Below are 17,014 nucleotides of genomic sequence, written 5' to 3' on the forward strand. Positions count from 1 at the left end.
CCCATGAGCCACAACTACTGAGCCTGTGCTCTAAAGCCTGCGTGCCACAACTATTGAGCCTGTGAGCTACAACTACTGAAGCCCGCATGCCTAGAGCCTGTGCTCTGCAACAATAGAAGCCACCACAATGAGAAGCCCGCGCACCACAACAAAGGGTAGCCCCCGCTCACCACAACTAGAGAAAGCCCGCGCACAGCAACGAAGACCCAACGCAGCCAAAAATAAATAAAATTTAAAAATTAATTTATTAAAAAAATAAATAATTGGGCTTCCCTGGTGGCGCGGTGGTTGAGAATCTGCCTGCTAATGTAGGGGACATGGGTTCGAGCCCTGGTCTGGGAGGATCCCACATGCCGCGGAGCAACTGGGCCCATGAGCCACAACTACTGAGCCTGCGCGTCTGGAGCCTGTGCTCCGCAACAAGAGAGGCCGCGATAGTGAGAGGCCGGTGCAACGTGATGAAGAGTGGCCCCCGCTTGCCACAACTAGAGAAAGCCCTTGCACAGAAAAGAAGAGCCAACTCAGCAAAAATAAATAAATAAATTACTAAACTCCTACCTCCAACATCTTAAATAAATAAATAAATAATTGATGTGTAAAAAGTAAACAAAACTAACTGAAGGTCTTATGAATGCTTTCTGAGCTACCCAGCCCATAACAAGTTTTCACTGAGGTTTAATACTATTAAATATATTCATCCTCAGTGCTGTCATTAATATTAACCATGAAACTGCCATTAGCCTGAGAGACAAGATTGCTTTGGGTTCTTTCAAACAGTCAACTGTGATTGTTCTAAAACAAACAAAAATGGCAGGCTACCACTTTAAACAGGAAAACGATCAAGATGTCAGTTTTATAGCCACGAAAGTCAGAGAAGCTTGACTCACAGACTGCATGGAGGGTTGCCTCTCTTACTTCTAATTGCATATTTAACAAGAGAATTATTAGATAATGGTGAGAGCAAAATTAATCTCTTTCTATTGTACAAATTTTAATCCATCTCTTGCTTTTCCTTTTAAAATTTTAGTCCTATCATTACAACATGTGGTATTCCTCTCTGGCAATATTGTCTGCTTTCCTCTCTTTATAATATGTTCTCAGCTATGCCTCAGCTGAGTTTGTAATTTTTAACTAGTTTAGAAGAGTCACTGAAAAAAAAGGAATCCATTTACATAACTGTATTGTTCTCCAACTAGCAACTTTGCCTGGTTTAGGCTGACACTGACTAAGGTGGAAACTTCTTGAAATCTGTAATTGTTTTTTAAAAATCACAAGATTACAAAAGGTTTAGGAAAAGAGCAAACACAAAGTACCCTGAGGATACTCTAGCATCATGTCACTGCAATTGCAAACATCAATAAAATATTTAACCATGAGACAAGAAATCAGTAAAATGGAAAAACCAATTCCAGAGTAAATTTCAGCAAGCTTAAGAAAATAATAAAAGTGGCCACATGGGAACATAATTAAACAATAAGAAATCCAGTAAACTGGGTGCTGGAAACAGGAAGAAGTCTTCCTTGAGTCAAAAGGATAGGCAGAATTTAACATCATCAGCTAAAAGCATGTTGAAAACTGAAACAAAGAGGAATTAGACACATACACACTCACAAAGGATATTAGACCAGTTTACTAAAGAGGTGTAAGGCCTCAGAGGGGAGAAATAAATGCAACAAATATTAGACATTATTTGCAAAAAGCAAAACACATAAGGAATCAGAAAATATTCTCGGGACTTCACTGGCAGTCCAGTGGTTAAGACTTCACCTTCCAATGCCTGGGGTGTGGGTTCCACCCCTGGTCAGGAAGCTAAGATCCCACATGCCTTGGGACCAAAAAATAAAACAGAAGCAGTATTGTAACAAATTCAATAAAGACTTTAAAAATGGTCCACATCAAAAATCAAAAACAAAACCAAAAAAACTTAAAAGAAAATATTCTCACTTTACTTAACCTACATAAAGCGTAAGATAAAATAAACTATGCTGTCTTACAAATAAGGACTTACAACTTTAAAAAGTAACATTAAACAAAAGAAATAATGTTTCGGCACTCTTTTGCACAAAACACAATCACTTTTGATGGGGCTTTTATAACAGACAACATGTGGAGAGGAGAGAAAGAGAACTTAATTAAAGTAATTATGGCATCATTAAAATGTAGACCAAAAGACTATGTCCTAATTTGCAAGGGCTTACAGGTCCCGATGCTAGATGGTATCATTCTTTATAAGTGCAGCCAACTATAAGAACAAAAGTCTCTGTTGTACCAACATGGACATGGCAGTTTATTGGACAGGCATGCTGTATCTAGAGATTTTATCCACTGCAGATTTTATTCATATCTTAAATCTTTGACAAGAATAATAATCCAGGGATCCCAAACAACTCCATTAAGTTGGTCAAGCAAGCCTCCATTTTCTCACACTCCTTTCTGAATCTTTCTCCTTTTCTCAGGAGATTCTTTCTCGTCCTACCCCACTAGGAACATAGTCACCTCCATTCAAGCTTTCCTCCTGCCCCCAATCTTTCCATCTGGCCCACTCAACTATGCCTGCCCTGAGCTCTCTCTCCTTGTAGGTCCTATTGTCTACAGACACGTTGATAAACTTATCTAAGTATAACGAGGACATTAATACACATCCAAGAATTGGCCCTCTTAGTTTGCAACTAGAGGAGGAGAGAGGAGCATTTGGGGAAATAATTCAACCAAAGAGACCAAAATTTGGTCCAATTACAATGTCTCAACCATGGGGGGTGGGGAGGAATTATGAGTATAACACAGTGCCTACTACCCAGATGTGGTCCCCAACCTGAATGCTTAGGAATAAGGATAAGTGAAAAACAACCACCAGGAGGGATTGTTCTCTGCCTGCCTATTTCAGCACAGAAAGGAACTGACCTGATAAGACTTTGCTGGGGGCTGAGAGGAGGGTGCAGATGGGGGCCAAGGCCATCTCCCATACTCTCCAGCAGCAGCACCAGTGAAGATCCAGATCTGGCTTCACTTGATGGCGGCAGCAGCAGCAGCTGGTGCCCTTGACAGAGGACACAGTGGCATCACAGAACATCCCTGACTTTCGGAGTGACAACAGCTTCATCGGCAGGAGTAGCCAGGCTACGTGGAGATATCTGATGTCATGCATCCCCAGTAGGGGTAGAAAGAAACCAACATATTGCAGTGGAGGCCTTGGGTATCAGGGAGGTTGAAGGGACTTGTTTCAGAGTATGTGTGACTGGGGGCGCCCAGAATTCACGGGAGAGGCAGGAGTGAGTCTCTGAACAAGGCTAGAAGGTCCAGTGCTTTATAGGAGGTATTACAGAGAAACAATGTTTTGTACTTTAAGGTTAACCCAATTTTTACCCCCAGGTGTGGTCTGAGGATAAATGTCTTAACATGCTACATGGATGATGTTGGTTAAGTGATTACTCTTTCCAGGAACAGTTTGCATTTTAAGAGGGACTTCTTGGAGACAATACCTTAACCTTTGTATATCAACACTTCCCCCAACTGTTTAGTGAAGTTGTGGGCTAATGTATCTCCATTTGGGCTCAATACTCTACTTGTCCAGTTTTTCCAAGGCTGAAGGCCCCTGCATATGATGAGATGGCTCTAGGTTAGGAAAAGATAATATGTGAAGTATTTAAAGTTAAGTTTCCAGTCCCTGAGCCCCTAACCCCAAACTCTTCTTTCCATTTCACAATGAAAACATTTTCATTTGGTCCTACAAAGCATTATAATGAAAAAATGCTATTAAAATAATGCTATTAGGAAGGTATAAAAAGTTACCTGCAGCCATTTAATTCTAACCTTAGAAAGATAGAGATGATAAATGTCAGTCTTCGGCCTGACGTTTTTTAACATTCTCATTATTAATGTATGTATGTACATAATGTAATATGATTAGTAGAGATGTGTCCAGTTTCACCAAATATGGAAATTAAAAAGTGACTTCAGCAAACATCTTACACATCCACACTACGTGATTAGGCGCCAGCAGCAAATAGTTTTAAGAGGATATCCTAAGTGTCCAATAAACACTTAGAATGACAGAAATGGAAGGTTCTTCAAAGGTCCTCCAAATCACACAAACCATTTTAAAGAAAAAAACTGAGGCCTAGGTAGGCAATACCTTTTGTTCCACGGCCAACCTTGATCTAGAACCTATGTCTCTCCACTACTCAAAGTGAATTCCTTCCCTTCTAGATAAGGCTCTGGAGATTAACGGGACGCCTGTCCCCCATTTTATCCAGAATCTCGGTTCCAGGGCAGTGGTCAATCTCCATTTTTACCCTCCAAACATTGTGGTCTCTCCAAACAACCACACCCAAACCTGCAGCATAAATGTAGCATCATGTAAAGGGGTGTCCCACTATACACTCTCCCTTATCACATTATTCCCGGAAACACCTAACCCAGTTCAAAATCCATCCTATCTGTTGTGGTCTGAAATGTTACAGCACAACCCACTCCCTGCATCCTTGCCTATAACATGCACACATAAGTACACACATGCAAACATGCACACAAAACATGCTATCTTTTCATTAAGTGAGGACGCAAATCACACAATCATTAAGGAAACTGACCTTGCTCAATAGTGCCCAGGATGACAAGGAGTCTGTAAAGATAAAGAATGAATTCCCTCTGTTCCCTATGGGACACATAACCACAGCTTAAGCAGCTCTCTTTGAACAGCTGGACATCTGGATGTCATTTGAGATGGGAGCCATAACTGCCCTTTGGTATTAATATCTTTTTTTTTAATTGTTGCTAATGCCGTGAGGAGGAACCAATCATGAACTCATTCTCCTTCTGACATTGCTTATGGTCAGCCAAGAATAAATTTTCTGCCTTCTCTGACCCTGCAAACAGTTAGAGAAGCAAATATATCACATTCTCAGACCCAGGAATAGCTGAAGACAAAGGCCATTTTAAATGGCAGCCCTCAGTTTAAGAAGAACTGTTAAACCGATCCACTCAGAGACCTCAGAACTGCCAGGATGTGAAGTCAAGGTCCTTCTGTTACTCATGTGGTGAAAAATCAGTTTCTAATTCCCTTCTGTGACTGAACTCTTGCGAACAGATGTTACACCAAGATGACTGTGCTTGCAGTGTAGAAAGAAAGGAAAATATCAGAGGAAGCTGATACATTAACTGGACAACTCAGGCTAAATGACATGGATCGTATTTCACTACATTTATTCTTTCTGTAAAGTGTGATAAATCTTGAGATGCAGAACCCCAAAAGGGCAAAAGACTATGTCCAAGTTTGAGAAGGCATGCAGTACGTCTTGTATACAGAGGAATGTCAGTCATCATCTGTGTATATTCTGATCACAGCCCTTGCTGTTCATTCTTCTGTTAACCTCCACCTGCCCATCAGATTTCTCATTTACAACCTCATCTCCTTCCGAAAACCAGTGATGACATGGCCATAAACCAGGAAGACCCAGCCCTTTGAAACCTCTGCACCTATTCCAGAGAGCAATACACCTGCCCAACTCTTCCTGTCCTCACTGATGGGACCTGAGGATCCATTTCTGAAACCACTGAGTCAGAGGCATCCAAAGGAGTCGATGAATAACCATTCAATTAGCATGTGCAAAGGAACAAGACACTAGGAATTGAAAAAAACTCAATACCCAAGTCCAATTCCAGATCAAGTCCATTAGAAATCTCTGAGTGTGCAGTTCCGGTATAGGAATTTTTAAAAAATCTCTCCAGGTGATTTTAAAGCACAGACAGGATTGAGGACCACGGGCTTAGCACAATACAGAACCCTGGGGACTGTGGCCACGTAGGTAATATTATACTGTTCCAAAGTCAATGATCGTTCAGGCAAAGATTATCGAGGTAGAACTGTAAAATACTTCAAATAGCATGAAACGTGGTGTGGCAATTTTAAAATATGGCCCCAAATTCTTTGTCACTTCTCCCATTGAGAAGTAGAGTATGTGTCCTCACCTCTTAAATATGAATGGATCTTTGACTGCTTTGTTTTAAAAAGTACAGCGGAATTGATGCTATCTTAGTTCTGAGGATACATCACAAAAGTGCACAAAGTAAAATTTCCACTTTGTGGGCTAGGAGACTCTTTTTGGAGCCCTGAGCCACCATGTATGTCCAACCAACTTGAATCACCACGCTGTGAGGAAAATCAAGTTGCATGGAGAAGGCACATTTTCTCGATGTCCGAGCTGAGCTCCCAGCCACCATCAGCTTCAACTGAGAAACTGACAGATTATTTACAAATTCTGGGACTTGAAAACATCAGTATAAATAAGTGGTACAATATAAATGGAGTACTGTCTCTGAATTTGCCCAACAAACATGCATTTTCTACTTTTTGTTTTCTTTTTTTTTTTTGCGGTACGCAGGCCTCTCACTGTTGTGGCCTCTCCCATTGCGGAGCACAGGCTCCGGACGCGCAGGCTCAGCGGCCATGGCTCACGGGCCTAGCCGCTCCACAGCATGCAGGATCCTCCCGGACCGGGGCACGAACCCGTGTCCCCTGCATCGGCAGGCAGACTCTCAACCACTGCGCCACCAGGGAAGCCCACATTTTCTAGTTTTCCTCCAAATCTAAGATCACTCTTGCTTTAAGCAATCAATGAAATTACAAGTGTTTGAGGCTCCATATTGTTTTTCGTGTTTTGAATAGATAGAGGCTACATTTTAATTGAAATAGATGAAAAAATACTCTGAATATGCTAGGGAAAGGTCTGTAACATAAAACTGCCTAACTTCAAAGAAACAACCAATATTATTTTGAAATATTAGAGAAATGAATGGACTTTAATCATTGAAATGGTGATCTAGAAGGTTGAATGGGGGTCCCCAAAAAAGGCACATCCATGTCCTAATCCCTGGAACCGGTGAATGCTACCTTATTTGGAAAGGTCTTTACAGATGTAATTAAGGCTCTTGAGATGAGATCATTCTAGGTTGTACAGATGGGACCTAGATCCAATGACAGGTATCCTTTCAAGTGGCACAGAGGAGAGCTTTAAGACCCACCAAGAGGAGGCAATGTGACCACCAAGGCAGAGATCTGAGTGAGACAGCCATACATTCGTCAGGACTGCTTACAGCCACCAGAAGCTGGAAGAGACGAGGAAAAGATTCTCTTCCAGCGCACCAGAGGGAGTGTGGCCCTGCCAATATCTTGATTTCAGACTTCTGGCCTCCATAATTGTGAGAGAATAAATTTCTGGCTTACCAACCAGTCTGTGGTAATTAGTTACAATAGCCACAGGAAATCAATACAGTTGGGAAAAAAAAAAATCTTCATCTAATTTTCTGCTTCTACACAAGTGCAAAATTTAATAAATTGCAATTTTATTCTTTATAGTTGTCTCCTTATGCTTCTACTTACAAGACAGATTTCAACTTAAAATATCATTTCTATTATAAAAGTGTCACATTTTTATAACTATTGTTATTTTTCTTTAAGTTTAATATTTCCCATGCTTTTTTGGGGGGGCTTTTTAATGTATGATCTAGCAGTGATTTTTAGGCTGTATTTATCAGCAACCTAAATAGAGTACAAAGTGAAGCACTTGACTGAACATTCTGAATTCTGCAGAAAGTTTGTTTAAGTACGTTTATATGTTTAATATATAAATTCGGGAGGTGAGGGGTGGAAAGTGAAGCACTTGGTACAGAAAGGATAATAAGGAGAATGATATCCTTGCTAGAAAGGATACAGTTTGTAGGGAAATGTCTGCAGACATGCTTTAAAGAAGGCTGGCAAATTCCAATAGTGGAACATCCTACAAAAGAACTTACCAGTCAGTACTCCTCAACATTGTCGAGGTCATCAAAAATGAGGAAAGTATGAGAAATTGTCACAGCCAAGAGGAGCCTATGGAGACATGAAGACTAAATGTAATGCTGTATCCTGGAACAGAAAAAAGGACATTGGATAAAAATTACGGAAATCTGAATAATGACTTTCGTTAAGAATAATATAGCCATATCGGTTCATTTAACAAACGCACTACACAGTAAAGATGTTCATGAATAGGTGAAACCAGGTGCCAGATATGCGGGGACTCCCTGTGCTATCGTCTCAATTTTTCTGTAAATTTAAAGCTGTTCTTAACGTCTATTAAACACACACACACACACACACACACACACACACACACACACACACACACGGCTGTCTCTATCAACATTCCTATTTTAAGTAAGAAACTAAGGTTGAGGGAAGTGAAACATTTCATACAAATCAGCAATGTTGAGGAAATTTTCTCGACTTTCCCAGAATGCTAGTCCAGACTGCAGAGAGTTATTTAATAAGGCTAATTATTGGCGATATTCTGAAAAGGTAACAACACCAATAAACTTTTCTGGACTTGCAAAGAAAAAACAGCTGGTTCTGCTGGCAGTCGAGTTTCCACAGCTAACTGGCGTGCCATCTGCTCGCAGCATAGAGTGGTAACCATGGTTCAAGTGTCACACCAGCGTTCGTGTTAAGAAGTTTGCCCCAACAAGCCTGGACAACTTCGCTTCCGCGCAGGTTGCTGGGGGGAGGGGTGGCGGCGGCAGCATCCAGAGCGTGTATATCGTTTTTCCAAACTCCATCTGCTCTCCCTCCTCAGGCTGTGCCCGCGGTCTCCCCGCGCCGCAAGCCGCTGGACGGGCGGGTCTTTTACGCATAACAAAAGAGTCCTCCACCTCCTCCTACCGCCGCCCCGCGCCGCCCCCGCCTTGGCTTCCCGCGGCCGCCCGGGCCCGCGTGCCCGGCAAGAATTGGCTCCCGGGCCCGATGTTTCCAGGTACCCGGAAGGGGGAGGGGGCGAGGCGGCAACAATTGGGCGGGTGAGGTCGAAACGCGCGCCCAGGAGCGCCAAGACTCCGAGGGGCGGCGAGCCCGGGCCGTGCCGCCGCGCGATTGGCCGGCGCAGCCTCGCCGGCCGCCGCTGATTGGTGGATTCTCAAATTCGGTCTCAAGGCGCCAGAGGAGGTGTTTTAGCGGGGACTGCGATCCGAAGCTGGAGTCGCGCTCGGCGTGTCGGAGCGCTGGCGCTGCCCGGACGCCGCGGGGTCCCCGCTAGCGCAGGGCACTCGGAGCGGGGAACTGCGCGCCTCGCTTTCCCCGCCCGATGTCGCCGCCCGGCTGCTGATCGACTCGCCCAGCTGATCCCGCGCTGCTGTGGGGTCGTGGAGGTCCCGGTAGAGGCAGGAAGGCTCCTTCGCAAAGGGGGAGTAAGTAGCGTGCGGCCCCGGCGCTGGCGGGGAGGCGGGAATTGGGGCGAAAGGGGACCCTCCCGCCCCGGCTGCCAGCCTGCCACCCTTCCCCTCCCCGGCTGCCGCAGGACCAGGCGTGCGAGGGGTGTCTGGGCTCCAGCTCTCCCTCCGGCCGGGCAGTAGGGAACTTGCCCTTCCTCACGATCTGGGGGTTTCATTGGAAAAGTTTATATTTGGGGTCTGCTCGGAGGCCTGGGAAAGGGCTGCGCTGAGCGCTGAGTGGGTTTGGTCTAGCGATCAGGTTTCCTTCCCCCCTGATTCAAAACCCCTCAAAGCCGAATTCCTCCCCGTTCTTTGCGCCAAAATTAACTGACCTAGGAGACCCTGTGCTTTCTGACAGATTTGCCCTACACTCTCCTGACTTGAAACTTAATTTTGTCCTGTTGCTTTTCATTAAAAAGTATTATTTTTATCTGGGGATTTTTCTTCCCAACTTCAGTAATTACTAAGCACACTTAAGTGTTTGTGCTCGTTCGTGTGCGTTTCGGAGAGTTGGAGTGGCCACAATCCTGAAAATTCCCAGGATGAGTTTAGGGAGCGGAAGTTCATGTTCATGAGCAAGTAATAGGTATTTTTGTTGAAGGAAAGAATATCCAATTTAAAGTCATTTTCTAATGTAACTGTGCATTACAGATGGAGGTAAATTGTTTAACACTAAAAGACCTGATCAACCCCAGACTAGATTTTGCAATTGAAGATGGGGAAAATGCCCAAAAGGTAAGTGAACTTAAATACCTTAAGTTCTATCATATTTACGATGGTGATGTCTAATGCAATTCAGGATTCCAAAATGCCACTTATATTTGTCTTAAAAACATAATAATCTTGATGAACATTTTAGGACTATGCTTTTCTTTTTTTTTTTTTTTAATGGAGGAGGCATCCAACCATTATTGTTGAATTTCTCAGTCATTGTGCAGTGGTTAGATGTAATGTTGAAACTGACTTATATGAATCAAAGATATGCTAGACACTGCAATCAAAGGTTTGTAATAACTGTAGTTATCAAGAGTAGAATTAGCTAATGCTGGGCAGGAATATTAAGCCTCAGTTCCCAGGAAAATAGACTTTTTCACTCTAAATGCTAGATTATAAAAGTGCAGTGAAATGTTCTTCATCCTGATGGACCAGCTCCTAGAGGTGGTTCCATTCTCCCAAGAACATGACCAGTGTCTCCCATATAGGGAGAAAAAGTGACTGAGCTCACCAAGGACTCTTTGAATATTTTACAGTGTTACTTCTGGTTTTGCACTGAGCTTTCCCTTGTGGTTTTTGCATGCCCTGTGATTTGTAAGACAATAGTAGCGTCTTCAATAAACATTACAAAGTGAACCGGCCATAGCAATGTCTAAACAGGACCCATGTCAGCACAATGCCCTCACCAGCCGGTGCCCTACCGAAAAGGTGTAATAGCTTGTTAGTAGCGAACATCTAAGCATTTTTGGGCAGAGGCAAGTAGATATGACAAACCCGGGTTTACAAAGTTTAAATATCAATCTGAGCATAGCAACTTCCATAGGCATTGAACTTCTCTGGTTCCTGGGCTTAATTTTAGGCTTAGCACCCACAATGAAATTGCCTGGTTGCAAAGCACCTGTTACATGGGCCTTTGAAGAATACTTGACAACCGTTAATTTTGGGTAGGTGTGAAACTGTATGCTTTTTCATGTAGGGGTTTTTTTCCCTCCACCATTTGATTTATTTTTGTTAGGAAAAGAAGTATACCAAAACATTATTCTTTTAAAGAGCATTTTTAAAGAACTCGCTATGCCATCTGAGAGTGGCAATGCCCAGACTTTAAAGTATATATTCAGAGTTTTGGCTTTGGGAGTTTCAGAGCAAAACTTTTTGTTTTCCTTTGTAATTTGGATGGGACAGCCTTGAAAGAATGTGTATACTTTTATATAAAGTCAAAGTGTCCACCTCTTTCCTTCTGGGTCAATGACTTTTTATCGTGCCTTCAACAAGGTTACTTCTCCTACTCTAGTTAGCCCAGTAAAGTGCTGTGCCCAGCTGAGCTTTCATATTTTAGTGGGTGTAGAGAAAACCTCAAATGACGCCATAGAGGTTTGGGAAAGTGGTTAAAATGTTTGAAATAGAATACACGAGCAGGGCTTATTTCACCTGTCAAAGAGATGGCAAAGGAAGAGAACAGAGCGCTCCTGCGAAATGCTAGGCTGGGCTTTTGTCTCTCTTTTCACATTGCTGTGAAGTAAAAGAAGGAGGATTTCTAGGGCTGCCGAGAACGTGGGATTTGGAGTCAGAGAGATCTGGGTTTGATTTCCTGCTTTACCATTTGTTAGCTTCATAACCTCAAATAAATATATTTATTCAGTGTTTCAACAAATATTTATGTTTCAGGGGCTGGGGGTACAGCGGTTTAATAAGTCTCCTAGCTTCCCTAAGCCTATTTTTTCTTCCATAAATTGAAATTAATAAGTAGCCTCTCCTCTTTGGGTGTCTGTAAAGCACCCAGCAACCCATACTGTTCACACCTTACTCATTTTTTTTTTTTTTTTTTTTTTTTTTTTTTTATCTTCCCGGACCGGGGCACGAACCCGTTTCCCCTGCATCGGCAGGTGGACTCTCAACCACTGTGCCACCAGGGAAGCCCCACACCTTACTCATTTGAACTGACAGCCCAAAGATGAATATGATGCAGGCCTGGCCCTCGGTTACCTGAGACACTTTCAGGGACTGAGATGTAAAACTAACCAACTAGACTGTGATTTGGTAAGAGCTATAGGAGTGGGAACCAAGTGCCCCAGCAGAACAGAAGATTAAGAAAAAAATTCATGGGGAGTCTAGGGAAAGTTGGAAAGCTTCACAGAGGTAATATCTGGGCTGAGGACTTCAACTATAAAGAAACAAGAAGGAGTAAGACGGTCATTATAGGCAGAATCTATATGAGTATATGTGCCGTGGACATTCAAGAAATGTTCAAAGTTTCCAGAGTGGCAAGAAGCTAGTGGTACTTCTTGAAAGCCTCTGGTGGGTGCCTGGAACAGTATCCTATGGGTCAGTCGGCATTTAGAGGACTTATCTTTCTTGACTGTCTGATCTTCATTGCTCAAGGTCTACATCTTCTTACCACTCACGGAGAAACTTTTCTTTAAAACATAGGGGAGTTTTCAATGCCATTACCCAATCTTACTGTGCCCAAGTTGTGAGATTATAAGCAAGACTCTCCTCTTCAGTTGTCTACAGTGCATTTAGGAATGACAAAAGTAGAAAAAGGATGGTTTGGGATGAAGCGGTGGACAAGAAGGATTGAGCTATTGGGAGGGCTTTGTGAAGGAGATAACACTTGAGCTAGGGCTTGAAGGGATGAGTGCTAAGACTTAGACAAGTAGAGAGGAAGGAAACTAGTAAAGAAGTAAATCAGCATGGTAAATTTGGGGACACGCCTAGACTTAGCGGGCATGGGTTTTCTTTGAAGGTCATTCATCTTTTGGGAGTGGTTAAAAAAGAAGGTGAGTTCAACTTGAAGCATATATTTGTACCCGTGTGATTACAGGTAAATAAATATGTACAAGAGGCAGTTGGTTGCCTGATCTGGGAATTCACGGAAAGTCCTAGCCAGATACAAAGTTGGGAATTAACAACATACAGGTTGGTTTTAAAGCCTTGTACATGAGTGGGTGAGCTGCCCTGGAGAGAGCAAACAGGGAGGTGTGGAGGGCTGAGTTTCTAAGAGTAGAAAAAGAGGAGCCCGTGAAGGAGGCTGAGAAGGAACAGTCAGAAGAGAACCAAGAGAGCAAAAAGTGGTAGCTCAGAAGGACTGAGAGTTTTATAAAGCAAATAGTCAACAGTCTTAACCGTTGCAGTGAGGTCAAGTGCAATATTTTGCCATTGACTTGTCGACTGACAGATGACCGAAGTGAGAGCAGTGGATCAGAGCAGACTGGTGGTTTGAGGAAACCCCTGGGAGACAGGCAGGGGAAAGCCCTCCGTGTGGATGACTAATTCTGGAAAGTGTGCTCTGAAGGGAAGGAGAGTTATTACTCAATAGCTAGAAAGAGACGCCTCCTGACGTGCCTGTCATATTTGCAATGAGTCTTAAACAGCAGGTCGGGTTTCAGTGGGCAAAGCTTAGCCCATGGCTTTAGAGTCAACGTGATGGTGTGAGCAACGGCTCAGGTGTGATAAAATTTGGGGCAGGTTTGAAGAAGAACGATGGACTGTTTGGACAAAATGTGGGACGTGCGTGAGATGGGACCGGAAAAGAGGTTGGCAAAATGTCACCAAGGGCCTTGAACAGGCTGACGTCTGTGTACTATTTGAGGTAACATGATTAAAGCTGTATCTGAGACAGAAGCAAGACTAGAACCAAGATCTTCTAATTACCAGGTCCTTTCCATGTCAGCTTACAGCTCAGTCATAATGCTGGTATAATAAATAATAATGATGATGATGGTGATGAACATTTGCACAGCACTTCACAGACTACAAACTGCTTTCACTCTCATTATCTGATCTAATCCTCACAGCAACTGCATGGCAGGTAAGCCAAGGTGCATCACCTCCATTTGCACATGAGAACTGGAGAACCCGTTTCCTGGGGACTCTCTCCAGGCCCCCTCTAATTGAAGAGGTGGTTTCCAGGGTGTTGCAGCTTGACTTCCTGGCAAGCAGATCTGACGTGGAGATTAGTATGCAGGTGGTTTATTAGGGAGCGCCCTGGGGATGGGAGCCCATTTAAGGGAAGGGAAGGCAGCAGAATTAGACAGAGGGAGAAGCAGAGCTGCAGAACAGTCTCAGTGGAAGTTGGGTTTACCCCATAGGGAGTTCTGGGACGACCCCTCGGAGGAGTCCTGAGTTGGGGTAAGGGGACCAAGCTGTTACAGGTCAATGCTGCCTCTCCCAGCCACTGAGGACAGTACCGGCCTCTCGGGAAGGCGTGTGATCCCGGATGAGTCAGCCCTCTTCAGCCAAAGCGTGAAGAAGCTTACTATTGGCATTACTCCAGCAGCTGGGGAAATGAGTCATTCATTCCAGAAGTGAGCCAGGTGCATCCCAGTGTCCACCACATGGCTGGGTAGCCTTGCTGGAAAGCCTTGGAGATATATAATTTGGTCTGAACCCCTTATTTCAAAGATCGGAAACTTGGGCCCAGACAAAATGAACAATTTGTGCAGTATCAGAAAGATATAGAGTGGAGTCAAAACCGCTCTATTTCTGAATTCTCATTCCAATCCCCTTTCCTTTGCCTTCTACAGTGTCAGGATTGCAGGATAGACAGACGGATGGATCAGGATGTGATTAGATTGCAGCTGACTTTCTGCCCACCTGAAACCTCAGAAAACAATTTGCTTGGCATTTTTTTCTGTTGAGTAGAGGTGTGATAACGATCGTAACCTACCATGTGACATAACTCCCCTCCTACTTTAAGTATTACTTAAACTGTAGTGAAAATATGTCAAAGTGCTAGAGGAAATAATTCATCTGAATTGCTCCTTGGTAGGGAAAAAGTAGGAGCTCAGTGTTCCTGGGAGGACAGGTACCATGAGGGCCGTGGAGAAGAAGGATGAATCTCTGCACCTCAACAAGCCTGGGACACGCCCTCCACCATTGGGATACCTTTTGAAATAACTAGGTAATCAAGGTCCTGTGTTCCTTGAGCACATGCAAAGGGGAAGGCATTGTGCCAAAAACTGTGAGGAATGGGACGTGTGGAACTAGCTCCCTGACCTCCAGAAGTGCACAGTCTCGTCAATGAGACAAGACACATGCCCAGGGAGTTAAATAGCAGTACAGTGTGCTATGTTATATTAGCTCTGAGGGCCAGGATGGATGGTAATAAAGAACAGGAAGTGGAGCGGGGGGAGAGAGAATAGCTAAGTTTTATTGAGTGTTCACTATATGCCAGGAACTATTCTCATAACTCTGGAGATCAGTGTTTTTATGAACTTCATTTTCAGTTGAGAGAATTAAAGTGAGAAGGGAATTGCCTGCTTTCACCCTGCTGATAAGTAGCAGAGGCCGGTAAGCTGGCCCTACCAGCCCACGTGCAGAACTGCTTCCCGTGCTGCCTCTCCATAGAGGCTAGTGGGGACCTGTGGCCTGCTGGATACCTTTTGTTGGAGCTGCGAAAAAGATAACTTCCTCCCAATTCACACCCAGGACAAGCTTACTTCTAGATGCAGAATTTTGGAAACTTCTGCTGTCAGCTATTTCTTGCCTTACCAATGACTTTTATACTGAATGAGGTTGTATGTGACCTTGGGCAAGGCACCCTCTGTGTGCCTCAGTTTCTTCATCTGCAGGCTAGAAAAATACTACTACCTCGGTTACAGGATTGGATGAGGAGTTAATAGGTGTAAAGTGCATGAACCAGGTATCATGTGTAGCACATAATATGCACTCAGGACTTTCCCTTGAGAGTTCCCTTGTAGAAGACTTCGTCAGAATTGTATACTAGTAGGGATTTGTTAAGAGATGTGAATAGATGCACTGCCTCAGGCCGGATGCTTACTGCGCCAGTGGCGTGAGAAATCATCACCCCCATCTCCACCCCTTTCCTGCTACCCTAGGACAGAACCTCACCATGGCTAGCTGCAGCTTCTGCTGATCCAGAAAACAAGAGTTGGCCTGCTACCGCAAACTCCAGTTTCTCCCAAACAATTTTTTTTAATTTATTTATTTAATTTATTTATTTTTGGCTGCGTTGGGTCTTCATTGCTGCGCGCGGGCTTTCTCTAGTTGCGGCGAGCGGGGGCTACTCTTCGTTGTGGTGTGCGGGCTTCCCATTTCAGTGGCTTCTCTTGTTGTGGAGCACAGGCTCTAGGCGCGCAGGCTTCAGTAGTTGTGGCTCGCAGGCTCTAGAGCGAAGGCTCAGTAATTGTGGTGCACGGGCTTAGTTGCTCCGCAGCATGTGGGATCTTCCCGGACCAGGGCTCGAACCTGTGTCCCCTGCATTGGCAGGCAGATTCTTAACCACACCGCCACCAGGGACGACCATCCCAAACAATTCTTTTTCCTTCTTCATATGTTGCTCGTTTATAGGAAAACACTTTTTTTTAAACCACTGTTCAGCCAAAATCCAAGCATGCAATAATCTATAGAGTGATATTGTGTGCAGGAAAGGGAGTGACAAATATGTAATTCATCCACCTTCCTAATTACGTAAAGGCACTACTACCTGGAGGTGAGTTCAACTATGGGAAGAGCAGAATCTTTCTGGGTTTGAATGGCAAAAACTTATTTTAGGGGAAAGAAATTTGTTTCGGTAATTTAGTAATTCCAAACGCGAGTTGTGTGTACTTAGTCCTTTTTCTTAATGGATTAATGAACCCATCATTAATCTTTTCTTTTAATTATCTAAGATAGTCTATTCAAAGAGTCTGGGGGAAGGTGCTAGGCCACAAACTATTACCAAGCTGCAACACATTACGAACAGAACTTGAGAGTTCAGCACTTAGAAACCTCTACAGTCATTCAGTCGATCTGGCCCGTGACATCTAAACCTGTGCTCAGTGGTCTCTTCTTGTCGAACAAGCTGTAGGTCAAGTTGAGTGGCAAACTCAAGAGAGTCACATGTGATGGGAGTTGCATATGAGTCCTATGAAGTAAGACCATGTATCAGTCTCTGGGAGTTTTCAGTCTGTGAAAAACCCTGGTCCTTAACCAGGGGTAGTTTGAGAAGCACTGCTCTGGGGGAGTGACATTAGATAGCTGGGTGGTTTGAAACGTGGCATTTTGTTGGATGCCCTTCCATTATTCTGTCCTGGTAATTGCTCTATTAGCCCTGGTGAAC

The 17,014-nt window shown here is 43.8% G+C and overlaps 1 protein-coding gene across 1 annotated transcript in view; it reads left to right on the plus strand.

Annotated features, from left to right (window-relative positions):
* The first annotated feature begins 9,891 nt into the window (after nt 1-9,891).
* Nucleotides 9,892-17,014, plus strand: part of E2F7 (E2F transcription factor 7) — a 29,864-nt gene continuing 22,741 nt past the window's right edge. Inside the window, exon 1 of the mRNA XM_024737004.1 lies at nt 9,892-9,975. Within this exon, the coding sequence (XP_024592772.1) occupies nt 9,892-9,975 (84 nt within the window). The remainder of the gene's footprint in view (nt 9,976-17,014) is intronic.

The sequence above is a fragment of the Neophocaena asiaeorientalis genome, unplaced genomic scaffold (assembly GCF_003031525.2).
Source record: "Neophocaena asiaeorientalis asiaeorientalis breed wild unplaced genomic scaffold, Neophocaena_asiaeorientalis_V1.1 scaffold134, whole genome shotgun sequence".
NCBI classification, from domain to species: domain Eukaryota; kingdom Metazoa; phylum Chordata; class Mammalia; order Artiodactyla; family Phocoenidae; genus Neophocaena; species Neophocaena asiaeorientalis.